Source organism: Prionailurus bengalensis, chromosome E2 (assembly GCF_016509475.1).
Source record: "Prionailurus bengalensis isolate Pbe53 chromosome E2, Fcat_Pben_1.1_paternal_pri, whole genome shotgun sequence".
Classification (NCBI taxonomy): domain Eukaryota; kingdom Metazoa; phylum Chordata; class Mammalia; order Carnivora; family Felidae; genus Prionailurus; species Prionailurus bengalensis.
The window spans coordinates 49,129,578-49,143,448 of record NC_057352.1 but is presented as its reverse complement, the minus strand read 5'-3'; the positions used below and the strand labels follow the sequence as shown (position 1 = coordinate 49,143,448).

Below are 13,871 nucleotides of genomic sequence, written 5' to 3'. Positions count from 1 at the left end.
GAAAATAATCTTTACTGGTTCCAGGCTCACTAGTCATAACAGAGGATATCTGCATGGAACATTTTATTCCATTTTTTTTCTAGTCTTGGTCTGTGTTCATTGTTTTTAGATAATTCTATCTTTTTACCTCAATGTATACGTTTTTGTATCTTACCAAGTTTATTCTTTATTATGTGTTCTTAGGTTGTATTATTTTTAGTGTTTCTATAATATTCCAGTATAGTGGTTGGGTCAGAATTTATGTAATAAATCCTTTATTGTTGCATCTTTTAGGTGATATAGACACTCAGAACTTTCTTTTTAATTTTTTTTAATGTTTGTGTATTTTTAAGAGAGAGAACCTGCATGCACATATGTGGGGGAGGAGCAGAGAGAGAGGGAGACACAGAAGTAGGTTCCAGGCTCTGGGCTGACAGCACAGAGTCTGGCGTGAGCTTAAACCCACAAACTATGAGATCATGACCTGAGCTGAAGTCGGATGCTTAACCAACTGAGCCACCCAGGTGCCCCCAAAATTATCTTTTCAAATGCTACATCTTCCTGCGATTCTAGGGTTCATGCTTTTTAGCAAGTTCCTTTAACTTGGTTTTGTTAGGAGCAAAACAAAGCTTCCTATGACAGTTTGCTTCATAGTTGAAGGTTGGCATGCTATAAGCTCTCAGTGGCCCACTGCCTGATTTTGTAAATTTTTATTGGAACGCAGCTAAGATGACCTTGGTTTTGAATTCTGGCTCTATCACTTAATAGCTATTACTAAGCTTTTGTTTCCTCTTCTGTAAAATGAAGTTAAGTACCTGCTTTAAAGATTGTTGTGTGAGTTAAGTGAGGTAATGCATATAAAGAAGCACTTAGCTCAAGCTCTGGCATACAGTAACAAGTATGTTACCTATTAACACTGTTAATGTGTTTCAGGGGGTGCCTGGGTGGATTAAGTGTCTGATTCTTGGTTTTGGCTCAGGTCATGGTCTCGTGGTTTGTGGGATTGGGCTGTGCCGACAGCGCAGAGCCTGCTTGGGATTTTTTCTCCTCCCTTTCTGCCTCTCCCTCCACTTGTGTGCACGTGCTCTTGCTCTCTCAAAATAAATAAACTTTAAAAAGAATATATTTCTCTTTCAGAAATTTGAAGATTTTTTTGGCTGTGCCAAAAATACCAAGTCACCAAATTTTTAATGACTCAAATCTAATTTAGACTAATAGTTTTTAGTTACTGCTTGTTGGATCCCATTTAGCATTTGGTGACAGCTAACATTCTCCACCAAAAGTGCGTATGTGCATTATCAGAAAGTGTTGTCTACAGTGGAAGAGATAAAGGACCCAATTAAGAATCATTGTTTTTGAGTCTTCTGCCCCTCCCAATTTTTTAAATTAAAAAAAATTTTTTTCATTCAGTTTTTGAGAAAGAGCACGACTGGTGGAGGGGCAGAGAGGGAGACACAGGATCTGAAGCAGGCTCCAGGCTCTGAGCTGCCAGCACAGAGCCTGATGTGGGCCTGAACTCATGGACTGCGAGATCACAACCTGAGCTAAAGTCGGATCCTCAACCGACTGAGCCACTCAGGCACCCCTGCCCCCTCCCAATTTTTTTCCAATTCTATAAAAGATCTTGATTATGCAGAAAAATATTTTTAAAAAAAAAAATTTTTTTTTCAACGTTTATTTACCTTTGGGACAGAGAGAGACAGAGCATGAACGGGGGAGGGGCAGAGAGAGAGGGAGACACAGAATCGGAAACAGGCTCCAGGCTCCGAGCCATCAGCCCAGAGCCCGACGCGGGGCCCGAACTCACAGACCGCGAGATCGCGACCTGGCTGAAGTCGGACGCCCAACCGACTGCGCCACCCAGGCGCCCCCAGAAAAATATTTTGAAATTGTTGAACATTGCTTTGTTCCTGTATATCTATTTTTAAAAAAATTTTTAATGTTTATTTTTGAAAGACCGAGTATAAGTGGGGGAGGGGCAGAGAGGGAGACACAGAATCTGAAGCAGGCTTCAGGCTCTCCGCTGTCATCACAGAGCCTGACATGGGACTCGAATTCATAAACCATGAGACCATGACTTGAGCCGAAGCTATTAACCAACTGAGCCACCTAGGTGCCCCCCTTGTATACCTATTTGTTGAACTTTGTTGTTTAGCTTTATTGTGGTCTCATTTGAGCAGGGCCATTGTCACTATTACACTTGGTATAGAGTATCGCATACCTAACACTTAAGTTTTATTGTTGATGAAGTTTTCCACAGTTCTCCTGTTCCATGATTAGGTATTCCTATTATTTTATCAGTAAAGTAAAAAAAAAAGGTAATGCCTTTAATGTATATATGTGAGTTCTTTTTATAAAATGTGGTTACACAGTATAATATATTAAACTGTCTAATTGTTTCTCGGTGGTTTTAAAAATAACATTTTTATTTTGGAATGGTTTTATATTTACAGAAAAATTAGATATTGTACAGAGAGTTCAGGTATAATAACATACACCTAGTTTTCTCCTCTAGATCATTTCATCTCAGGTATTTCATTTCCTCTCATGTTTGAGAACTTATAGGATATTCAGAGGCTTCTTGAGTCTAATCTTTACATTTTTTTAAAAAATGTTTTTATTGATTTTTGAGACAAAGTGTGAGCAGGGGAGGGGCAGAGAGAGAGGGAGACACAGAATCTGAAGCAGGCTCCAGGCTCTGAGCTGTCAGCACAGAGCCTGGTGCGGGGCTCGAACCCACGGACTGTGAGATCATGACCTGAGCTGAAGTCAGACGCTCAACCGACTGAGCCACCCAAGCGCACCTTGAGTCTATTCTTATGGAACGTAAAAAATCTAATAGGAAGGACAGAATAATTCCTGAAATTACTTTTTAGGATTTAGGAAATCACATAGGATCCCCTGTGAGGTGGTGATTGGGATTTCTATGAGAGCTTATAGGAGGGAGTGTGGACTGCCAGGCAAGAGGATAAGGGAAGATTTTTCCTAAAGGATGTGCCATTTGAATTGGTCCTTGAAGAGAGATGTGATTTGGCCTTAAGGGGGTTAGGAAGAGAAATGGGCTTAGATGGCTGTTTCATTCCACGTGCTCTCTTTTTGAGGAGGATGCAGGCATGGCATACCCAAAGGAAATGTATGGTTTTTGCTGCAGCAACTATCCTCCTGAACATTCCATCCCATTTTGCTAAAGTTTGTTATGGGGATCTCCAATATTTCCAAGCCTTTTTGGCTCTTAACTTTTTTTTGACAGAATATTTCCATTCTTTTTTTTTTTGGTTAATGTTTATTTATTTTTGAGAGAACATGAGCGGGGGAGGGGCAGAGAGAGAGAGGGAGACAAAGAATCCAAAGTAGGCTCCAGGCTCTGAGCTTTCAGCACAGAGCCCAACGCGGGCCTTGAACTCACCAACTGTGAGATCATGACCTGAGCCGAAGTCAGGTGCTCAACCGACTGAGCCACCCAGGCGCCCCTGATATTTCCATTCTTTTAAAGATTTTTTTTTTTTTTTCATTAGTAAGTAATCTCTACACTCAACATGGAACTCGAACTTAAAACCCCGAGATCAGGAGTCACATGCCCTACCAGCTGAGCCTGTCAGGTGCTCCAGTTCCATTCTTTTAATCCAGCATGCAGTATGAGCACTGCTGTATCAGAATCCTGTTATCAAGTGTAGTTGTAAGCAAGGAGCTAATTTCTATGCTCATTGGATCTGTGGTTTGTGTCCTCCCCTGTCAGGTGTCAGAAATGGCTGTCTCTGAGTTACCCGGTAACCCCAATGCTGTCTGGACAGTGCGTCGGCACATTGAAGGTAAGTAGCCCTTTCCCAACAGTCAAAATGTGGGTCTGCGTAACATCGACAGTAGAAGGCTTAGGAGGTTGCATTCATAATGTTTTTATATTGCTTCATTTAACAATGTACTAGAAACTTTTCCTGGCCTGCCACCATGTTTCTCAGGCTCTCTCAATCAGGATGCCTGCACCTTTTTGTATGCATGAGTAAGGGGTGCATTAGGGTGGCTGTTAATACATCTACACTCCTGTATTGTAGAGCTGTCATACGTGTTGTTCTTTGACCATATTCATCCTATTGCATCTGTTTAAGAGGTGTGGTGTGAGGGAGTTTTTTGCTTCTTCAGTTTTCTTCAGCAGTTTTCTCCTGTTGTGCTGAAACCATGGTGAAGTTGAAGGTGTTGTCCTAGGTATTAAGAGATTTAGTTAAGCTTATTAATCAATTAGTCCTGCTCAACGGGTGGAATTGTGCTTAAGGGAACTGAAGATTGAGATTGAATGGAATCATAATTTTTGAATGGGTGGAAAAGAGTGGATGGAGGAAAGAGGAGTCTGAGTTCTTGGATAAAAATGGTCACCTTTTCCTAAAATTTTGAAATTTACGTAAAAATGCATAACAGTGTGACAGCAGGATATTCTTGAATCAGTTGAATTTGAGGAATGAAACTTAATTCTCATTTTCCCTTGGATTCTCTGTGGGTGTAGGTCATTTCTATTCTTAGACTTCCATCTTCCTCTTGTTCCCTCAGGAATGTGGGCCTGGTGAGATCACCCTGGCCAGCATAGAAAGCTTTTTCAAGAAAACAGCTGGAAATCTTCCTGATATTTTGATGTCCTGATATTTTGATGTTCTGATGTTTGATTTTATGGGAGTTGGGAAATGTGTAGGAGGGAAACCTTGTGTTATTAGTAGAATGCACATTATGGTGGATTTTGTTTTCATGTGGGTGTTTGAACCAAGTCTGAGTTGAGTAGATAGAAAAACCAAATAGGAAATTAGTAGGTTTATTTTTGCTAGAAGATAATTAGTAGATGACTGATTTTGATTTTCCCATTTTGTATAATTTCTTCGTAAAGAAACTAGTCAAATTGATGTTCACCTTTAGCTTGGTGGCTGGTTGGTATTACAACTCCTGATGAAAACATTGCCTACACTCTGAATTTTTTAAGCCTTTGAGATAAAACTTAGTATTCCTCTGTCTTGTTTTGTTTTCTAGTAGTTGAACTTTATTTTAAAGTAGTTTTAGATTTACAGGAAAGTTCCCCCTCATTTTTATGATGAAGGCAGAAAAATCAGGAGTTGACTCTTTCAAGATAGTGCGTTGAGGTAATAGTCTGACAGCATGGTCTCTGAGCTTCCAGTCCAGTGTTCCTTTGACTAACGCTAAAGTTGGAGTCTGTCGGTCTTGCTGGTCTTTAGGATAAGTTTTATACTCTCATCGTGCAGTCTTTCACGTGTCCACCTTGTACTTAGTAATTAAGAAAGGATTGGATCTCTACTCTCAGAGCCCTTGCCATCTAACACAAGAAGACAAGTACACAAAACTGCTATGTGTTCTGATGTAATGAAAGGCGCACAAGCATGTTGCCAGGACAGGTTAGAGGAGAGGGAATTGGCATATGTTGGAGAAGCAGAAAAGACTTTTTTGGACAGTGCTTGATGAGTTAGTGATAAGCAGTATGTTGCATGATGGAACTTGTAGCTGAATGTTTTTCTTATCAAGTTTTAGGAACTGACTACATCCTGATAAATTTCACTCTTTAGAAACTATAATTTGGGTGATCACCCACAAAAACAGGTCAGCTTCTCTCTGTTCATTCTCTTTGCAGATACTCCAAGTTACTGTTGTGTGACTATCCCACATGTCCACACATGCTGTAGTGTTCAGGCAACTACTAACCTTGGCTGGTACTTGGTGATGCACACTACCAATACCAAGCCTTTTTTTCTCTTCCACAGGTGGCTGGTGAAGGTGCTGATCACCACAGGTGTGTACATACTGCTAGGGTCTACCATGGGGTCTTCTAGTTTACCCAGGGAGAGGGATTTGTACAAAATATTAAGACCGCCCTGATGGCATCTCAGAGGGTAACTTTGAAATTGGCTGTTCATGTGCATTGTAGTGATGGCACACCCATCTGCCTATATATTAAATGGTTGGAGGCAGGAATCGGCTTCCCTTACTTTTTTCCTAAGTAGAAAGTACGACTAATGTGCCTTTCACTAAAGCTAAAAGAACCTGTAGCTAGAAAACCTTAACTCCGTACTTTCCTTTGGTGATTCATATGTTCCAGGTGTACTGACTCAAGCCCTGGAGAAAGCCATCTATTTTTGTTTTGTTTTGTTGTGTTTTTTTTAGTATAATCAGGACTGCTGAGGCAAGACAGGCACCAAATAGAGTGTAAAGTGAGAATGAGACACTGGAAGCTTAAACCATCTTTGGTCACTCAGCATCTGTGGTCCCTCAGTTTGGGAGTGAGCTGTGTTTTGAGCTTCAGATGCCAACACAGAGGAAAGAAGAATGCATTCCTTCCCCTGTGGGCTGCTTCAGCAGTGCTCAGATAAAAGTCCTCTTTAAGTGAGACAAAGAGGCATTCTCATACCCTAATATGATGGCATTGATGTTCTTTTATGTGAAACTTGTAACTTCTGGAAAAAGGCAACATGGATGTATCTGGTCATTTCCCTTGATTTTGTTTTCAACTCCCAATTTTTTTTTAAATGTTTGTTTTTGAGAGGGAGAGAGAGAGAGTGTGCGCGCCTGTGCATGTGAGCTAGGGAGGAGCAGAGAGAAAGGGAGAGAGAGAGAGAGAGAGAGAGAGAGAGAGAATCCCAAGCAGTCTCCACGCCATCAGCGCAGAGCTCAGTGCAGGACTCGATCTCACAAACCGTGAGGTCATGACCTGAACCAAACTCAAGAATTGATTACTTAACCAACTAAGCCACCCAGGTGCCCCCTGAACTCCAACTTTTAACCTGTAACTTCCTTAGGACATGAGCAATTAGCTGGCTATACGTCCTCCTGGATATAGAATGGAAAGGGTAGAAGTTACAGTGTGCCTAGTATTCCTAGGGTAATGGATATTTTGAGGAAATCTGTGATGTAATGCTCTACTGCTTGTTGAATTGCTCAGCAAATGTATGTAAATCCCCTGAGCATCTCTCTCTTTTTGTGTCTGAACAGTATGGGGCCTTGGGTCAAAGGGAAGATAAAGTCCCAGGCACCTTTCCTTCCTCTCTCCCTTCATTCTCTTGCATGTAAGTCAAAATTTGCGTGGTCTCTTTGCTGAAGTTCCTCCCTTTCCCCTTGATTGCAGGAAGAGACCAGAAATCCTGGCCAGTTAACAGCCTTTTGATGTTTGGCTTTAATTTGTTCTGGCATAGTTTTTAGGATACAAGGTTTCAGTAATGAGAGTGTGGGAAAAGACATAGTATTCATGTAATATTAAAATTAAGTAATTCCTGTTATTTTTACACAATAGAAACTTCCAGTTCAAGAACAGCTGGAGTAAAGCTTCCACGTTTGGCGTTGTGTGGAGATCGATTTTGGTTTTGTTGTAAACTGTTAAGACATCCATTTCAGGGGCAACCATGTCCTTACTTACATGGTCCTGGTCTTACAAAGTCATTTTATAAGGTGTCCCCAAAGCATTTGATACATCTTGACAATTGTAACTAAAATAATCTAAAACCAGCATATCTACTTGTCCGTTGTTACTCCTTATGATTTAGAACTTGAACCTTATTCTGGATTCCTGGTGTAGCCGTTAGATTATACCCATTGGGAATGATCTTTGATCCTTGCCTTTCAGCCACTCAGTACACACATGTATTATTAAGGAAAAGTTTGGAAAACCTTACTCACCCTTACTGTGTGAGTAATTTCATGTGTGAAGCAATTTCATAAAATATATTTATTTCTATATATTTCTATTTAAAAATGCTGATTACAGCCCACCAAATTGACTACGTCCTGCTCATAGGGCAGAATACTGCTGTAGGCTACACCAATGATACATCTTCAGTTGGTCTCTTTTTCTGTAAAGAACACTGATTCTGCCGAACTAAGTGAATAATCTTGGTTCACCTGAACCACCTTTGGAGCAATCAGAATCCATACTGTGTCCTTGTCATGTGTGGGATGGATCAGCCCTAGGGTGTTGAGCTCTGACAAGGGCTCAGGCACGCAGGGTCCTATAGCTACTTCTATGAGTAAGGTAGCCACTTTAATTTAGTACCTTGTCTACTTGTCATTCAGTCCCCTGTTGACCTGATTTCTGTATGAGGAGGAGACAGAAAAGGGAATTGATACAGAAAATTGAGAAGTCAAATAGAAAAATCTTAACCCTTCCTTAAAAAATAACATACCTTTCTCTATTCATCATTTGAAAAGTTTTATGCCAAACATTGTACTGGGTGTGGGAGATGCACAGAGGTGTTTTATGTGTAGGATGGAATATATATGGGAAACAGATGGCCTTTAACTGTGGGATCTGTGCGAGAAACTTCTGGGAGTGCCTGTATTCAGATCCTCTGACTTGGAGAAACTCATTTGTGTTTATTCATAACTGTGTTTCGTTAAATGAAAAGCAAATCCTAATAGGGTTGTTCCTGACCACTGAATAGTTGTATTTAAAAATTTTTTTTTTTTGGGGGCGCCTGGGTGGCGCAGTCGGTTAAGCGTCCGACTTCAGTCAGGTCACGATCTCGCGGTCCGTGAGTTCGAGCCCTGTGTCGGGCTCTGGGCTGACGGCTCGGAGCCTGGAGCCTGTTTCCGATTCTGTGTGTCTCTCTCTCTCTCTCTCTGCCCCTCCCCCGTTCATGCTCTGTTTCTCTCAGTCCCAAAAATAAATAAACATTGAAAAAAAAAAAATTAAAAAAAAAATTTTTTTTTTTTTTAACATTTATTTATTTTTGAGATGGAGAGAGACAGAGCATGAACGGGGGAGGGTCAGAGAGAGGGAGACACAGAATCTGAAACAGACTCCAGGCTCTGAGCCGTCAGCCCAGAGCCCGACGCGGGGCTCAAACTCACGGACCGCAATCATGACCTGAGGTGAAGTCGGGCGCTTAACTGACTGAGCCACCCAGGCGCCCCAATAGTTGCATTTTTAAATAATGAGAGTAGAAAGGTTAAGGGCTGACAGTATAAACAATAAAATGCTTCCTGGTTAATGCTCTTATCTCATTTTAATTGGGATATCCTAGGATTCGCTGTTTTAAACCTGAGGGTGACAGTCTCATTGAAGCTTAAGTAATCTGTTTCATTCATCAGGTATTATGTTCCCACAGAATCGGTTTTTGGAAGAGGCTGGGGACCTTTCCTGGTTATAACAATTATCTTTAAGAATGGATTGTGATGGGCATCTAGCACAAATAAATAAGCTCTGAGTTCAGTATATGTAAATATTGTAGTTTTCAGAATTTCCTCCTGCCTGGTTCCCCTGCTTTGTCCTCTTGGATTTTTCCAGCAAGTGTCTCAAGAAAAATTGATTTTCAGAGGTGTTAGGGGTGGGCATATGTACTCAATGTATTCAGGCCTTTGAGGAAGCAAAGTGTATCTCTAGGGTGTTACTATTTTCATTTATCCTTTGGATCATTTTGTGCTGTTTGCCACATGAGTCTTTGTGATGACTACAAATAGAAGAAGTTCCTTGGAAGGTTTCTGAAGAGAAAACTTAGTATATCTCATTTGGTTTTGTAACTAATGAGTTCTTAGCTAACCAAATCCTCTTTACTTTCGTTTTTGCAGATGAGTTTGATGCCTATATCATTGTGTCTTTCGTGAATGCCACACTTGTATTATCCATCGGAGAGACTGTGGAAGAAGTGACTGACTCTGGGTTCCTGGGCACAACCCCAACCTTATCCTGCTCCTTGTTAGGAGATGATGCCTTGGTACAGGTCAGGATTCCCAGAGAGTTATTCACCTTACTTTATCCTTTCATTGTGGTATAGACTGCTATGCTTACATTAATGAGCTTTTAACTCTTTTTTTTTTTTTTTTAATTTTTTTTTTTAACGTTTATTTATTTTTGAGACAGAGCATGAATGGGGGAGGGTCAGAGAGAGAGGGAGACACAGAATCCGAAACAGGCTCCAGGCTCTGAGCGGTCAGCACAGAGCCCGACGCGGGGTTCGAACTCCTAGATCGCGAGATCATGACCTGAGCTGAAGTCGGAGGCTTAACCGACTGAGCCATCCAGGCACCCCACTTTGAACTCTTTTGAAGTGAACATTGCAAACATGAACTTAGGTTAATTTGACCTATCTGGGGCCTAGTGATTCTTTTTGTCATTGACCCGATTGGTGCCTCAATGCAGTGGTGCCAGTTCGGACAGGAGTGACCCATCTGGTAAGGGTGAGGGTCATGCTGAGTACAGAGTCACATTGCTAAAGTCGGTTTCCTTCTTCTTGTTGCTGACTGTAGGTGTATCCTGATGGCATTCGGCATATAAGAGCAGACAAGCGAGTCAATGAGTGGAAGACCCCTGGGAAGAAAACGATTGTGAAATGTGCTGTGAACCAGCGACAAGTGGTGATTGCCCTGACAGGAGGAGAGCTGGTCTATTTTGAGATGGATCCTGTATGTTATTTTATCATTCATTGTGGAACTTAGTGTTAGGATCCAGAGGTAAAGATGAGAGTTGTAGTTCAGTATTCACAAAGAGAATTGAGGAGGGAAAGTGTTCACAAGCAAATCCAGCCCAGTGGGGATGGGATAGGGAGGCTAAGTTCATGTTTTAATTCTTTTTTTTTTTTTTTTTTTTAATGTTTATTTTTGAGAAAGAGGGCATGAACAGGGGTGGGGCAGAGAGAGAGGGAGACGCAGAATCTGAAGCAGGCTTCAGTCTCTGAGCTATCAGCACAGAACCTGATGTGGGGCTCAAACCCATGAACCGTGAGATCATGACCTGAGCCAATGTTGTATGCTTAACCAACTGAGCCATGCAGGTGCCCCTCATGTTTTAAATCTAACTAGAGTTATGAAGTTCCATCTTAGCAATGAAATATTTTATTCTCTTGCCCTTCACATTCTACTTTTCCAACATATATTGGCTAAAGGTTTTAATTTTTACAATCTGAAGCCATTTCAGAAATTTTCTTTTGCTTTTCTGTATGGAAGGATATTGGGTATACTTATCATGCTCTCAGCAAAGTTTCTGGATGTGGTCAACCTGTATAGTCTAACTGTACCTCTGGTTGAGATTTCTTTAAGTATTTGAATTTGAATTCATATTTGAATTATCTTTTATCCAAAGTGTTCTCATGAACAGATGAATAGTTTTCTATATTTCTATTTCCTGAGAGCTAGGTTGGTTTAGAAAATTTGTAACATATTGTATTTATTAAAGACAAAAACATTGTGTTGTCTCTTGATTGTCTCATCAGTAGTTTTGCTTGGTCCTGGCCTTATGTAGAGAAATTCTTGGTCATTGATTATAGTAAGAAGGGTGAGAGGAAGCAGAAAGGAACTTAACAGTCCTTTCCCAGGCTCAGGGTTTAGGGGCAAGTGGGAGTCATTTGTGACCTCTCTTTCTTTCTTCTGTAGTCAGGACAGCTGAATGAGTACACAGAGCGGAAGGAGATGTCAGCCGATGTGGTGTGCATGAGTCTGGCCAATGTGCCTCCTGGAGAGCAGCGGTCTCGCTTCCTTGCTGTGGGGCTGGTGGACAATACTGTCAGAATCATCTCCCTGGACCCCTCAGTGAGTGTCACCCTTGACTTCAAGGATCTTCCCATTGGAAACTGAGCTGCTGGCTCACTCCTGATAGGCATCTCTGAAATTATCTGGGCTAGACCCTGAAATCAGTATCTGCCACTTCTGATTATCATAGCAGCACACCTGGGGAGTCTTTGTGAAGATCCTGATGGCAGACTACTAAGTGTTGTTTTGCCTTAAGCCTTGGCTCCCGTTTGTAGTGAAAAAGAAACAAAAAAACCCAAGACTGCTGAAAAGGACTTGGACTTGGCTCCAGGGCCTTAGATGACTTTTAAGAGCTGCCTTTGCTTATTTACCTTTACCATTATCTACTTTTACAGAAAGGAAAGCATGGTTCTCTCCAGAGCTTATTCGAAGATTTGGTTTAACTAGTGTTAACCCATTTAAAGCTCACTATAGGATTCCCCTCCACAAGAAAGTTGTTTCTTAATTCTGAGAATTAGATTTTTTTCCCCAAAATTGGTCATTTCCCCTGTTTTTTTCTTTTCTCTTTCCTCCTTAGGACTGTTTGCAGCCTCTGAGCATGCAAGCTCTCCCAGCCCAGCCTGAATCCTTGTGTATTGTGGAAATGGGTGGGACTGAGAAGCAAGATGAGCTGGGTGAGAGGGGCTCTATTGGCTTCCTATACTTGAATATTGGGTTACAGGTAAGAGATCTGAGGCTCACATTGAGGTCAGGCCTTGTTTAGCTTTTATGCACTCCTTGTTCTATATGGGCATTTGCTGTGCCTGTGGTTTCATTTTACCACCTCATGAAAAGTGAATGGTGCTGGTCTGTGTTCCACTTCTCTCCTCTCTAATTAGAACAAGTCAGGCCTAAAAAAATAAGTTATGTTATATTATATTATATTATATTATATTATATTATATTATATTATATTATATTAACACTACAAGTTATTTGCAAACGTAAGTTTCACTGTTTGAGACTGTAGCTCTAACAGATGTGTGGGTTGTTTTTTTTTTTAGGCCTCAATTTTATTATCATGCTGAATACAACTTAACAGTTCTTTAATATCTGATACCTTGTTCGTGTTCTGGTGTTTCTTGGTTTGTGTTGGTTTTGTTTTTTCCAAAAATGCTTTTACCTTTGGTTCTACTTAGGATCTGCATAAAGCTATCCACAGTTTGCATTTGCATGACCTATCCCTTTGTTTCTTTCATTTTTATTGTATTTATTTATTTATGTATTTATTTATTTATTTAATGTCTTGTTTATTTTTTATTTTTTATTTTTTTAAAATTTTTTTAACGTTTATTCATTTTTGAGACAGAGAGAGACAGAGCATGAATGGGGGAGGGGCAGAGAGAGAGGGAGACACAGAATCTGAAACGGGCTCCAGGCTCTGAGCTGTCAGCACAGGGCCCGACGCGGGGCTCGAACTCACGGACCGCGAGATCGTGACCTGAGCCGAAGTCGGATGCCCAACCGACTGAGCCACCCAGGCGCCCCAATGTCTTGTTTATTTTTAAGAGAGAGACAGAGCGTGAACGGGAGAGGGGTCGCTCAGGCGCTGCCTCCCCCTTTGTTTCTTTTAATAACTGTCCTACCCTAGGGGTGTCTGTGTGGCTCAGTTGGTTAAGTATGTGCCTTTTGATTTCAGCTCAAGTCATGTTCTCGTGGTTGATGAGTTCAACCCTTGCATCAGGCTCTGCACTGACAGCAGTGCTTGGGATTCTCTCTCCCTCTCTCTCTGCCTCTCCCCTGCTCTCTCTCTCTCTCTCTCTCTCTCTCTTTCAAAATAAATAAAAACTTAAAGAAAAATTGTCCTACACCGTTTTTTGTTTTTTTTTTTAAAGAAACCAGATCATTTGTCTTGAAGAATTTCTGCCTTTTGGATTTGGCACAGTCCTTTCTTGTGTGTTTAATGTTACTGTTCTATCCTCTGTAATTCCTATAGACTAGAGGGTGGATCTAGAGCATGCTGTCCATTAAAAATATAACATAAGCCCTGTGTAACTTAAATATTCCTGTAGCCACGAGAAAGGAACAGATGAAGTTAACTGTAATGTTTTATTTAAACATTTTTGTTTAAAATGTCATTTCAATTTGTTATCTGTATAAAAATTAAGAGAACTTTGTTCTCTCTTTTTTAACAAAGTCTTTGAAATCTGATATTTTTATTTTTTGAATTTTTTAAAGGTTTAATTTTTTTTAACGTTTATGTGAGAGAGAACGAACACAAGCAGTGGAGGGGCAGAGAGGAGGGAGATGGAGGATCTGAAGTGGGCTGTATGCCGAAAGCAGAGACCCCGATGCAGGGTTTGAGTTCACGAGCTGTGAGATCATGGCCTGAGCTGAAGTTAGACACTCAACCGAGTCACCACAGATGCCCCCTATGTTTGTTTGTTTAATTTTTTAATGTTTATTTTTTGAGA

General features: G+C 40.9%; 1 protein-coding gene across 4 annotated transcripts in view; it reads left to right on the top strand.

Moving 5' to 3' along the window:
* The window catches only part of SF3B3 (splicing factor 3b subunit 3), a 47,929-nt gene that overhangs the window by 22,646 nt on the left and 11,412 nt on the right, over positions 1-13,871 (top strand). For all 4 annotated transcript variants that reach the window (XM_043599628.1, XM_043599625.1, XM_043599629.1 and 1 more), the window contains exons 11-15: positions 3,716-3,788; positions 9,523-9,674; positions 10,201-10,356; positions 11,323-11,478; positions 11,996-12,139. In XM_043599628.1, the coding sequence (XP_043455563.1) occupies positions 3,716-3,788; positions 9,523-9,674; positions 10,201-10,356; positions 11,323-11,478; positions 11,996-12,139 (681 nt within the window). The remainder of the gene's footprint in view (positions 1-3,715; positions 3,789-9,522; positions 9,675-10,200; positions 10,357-11,322; positions 11,479-11,995; positions 12,140-13,871) is intronic.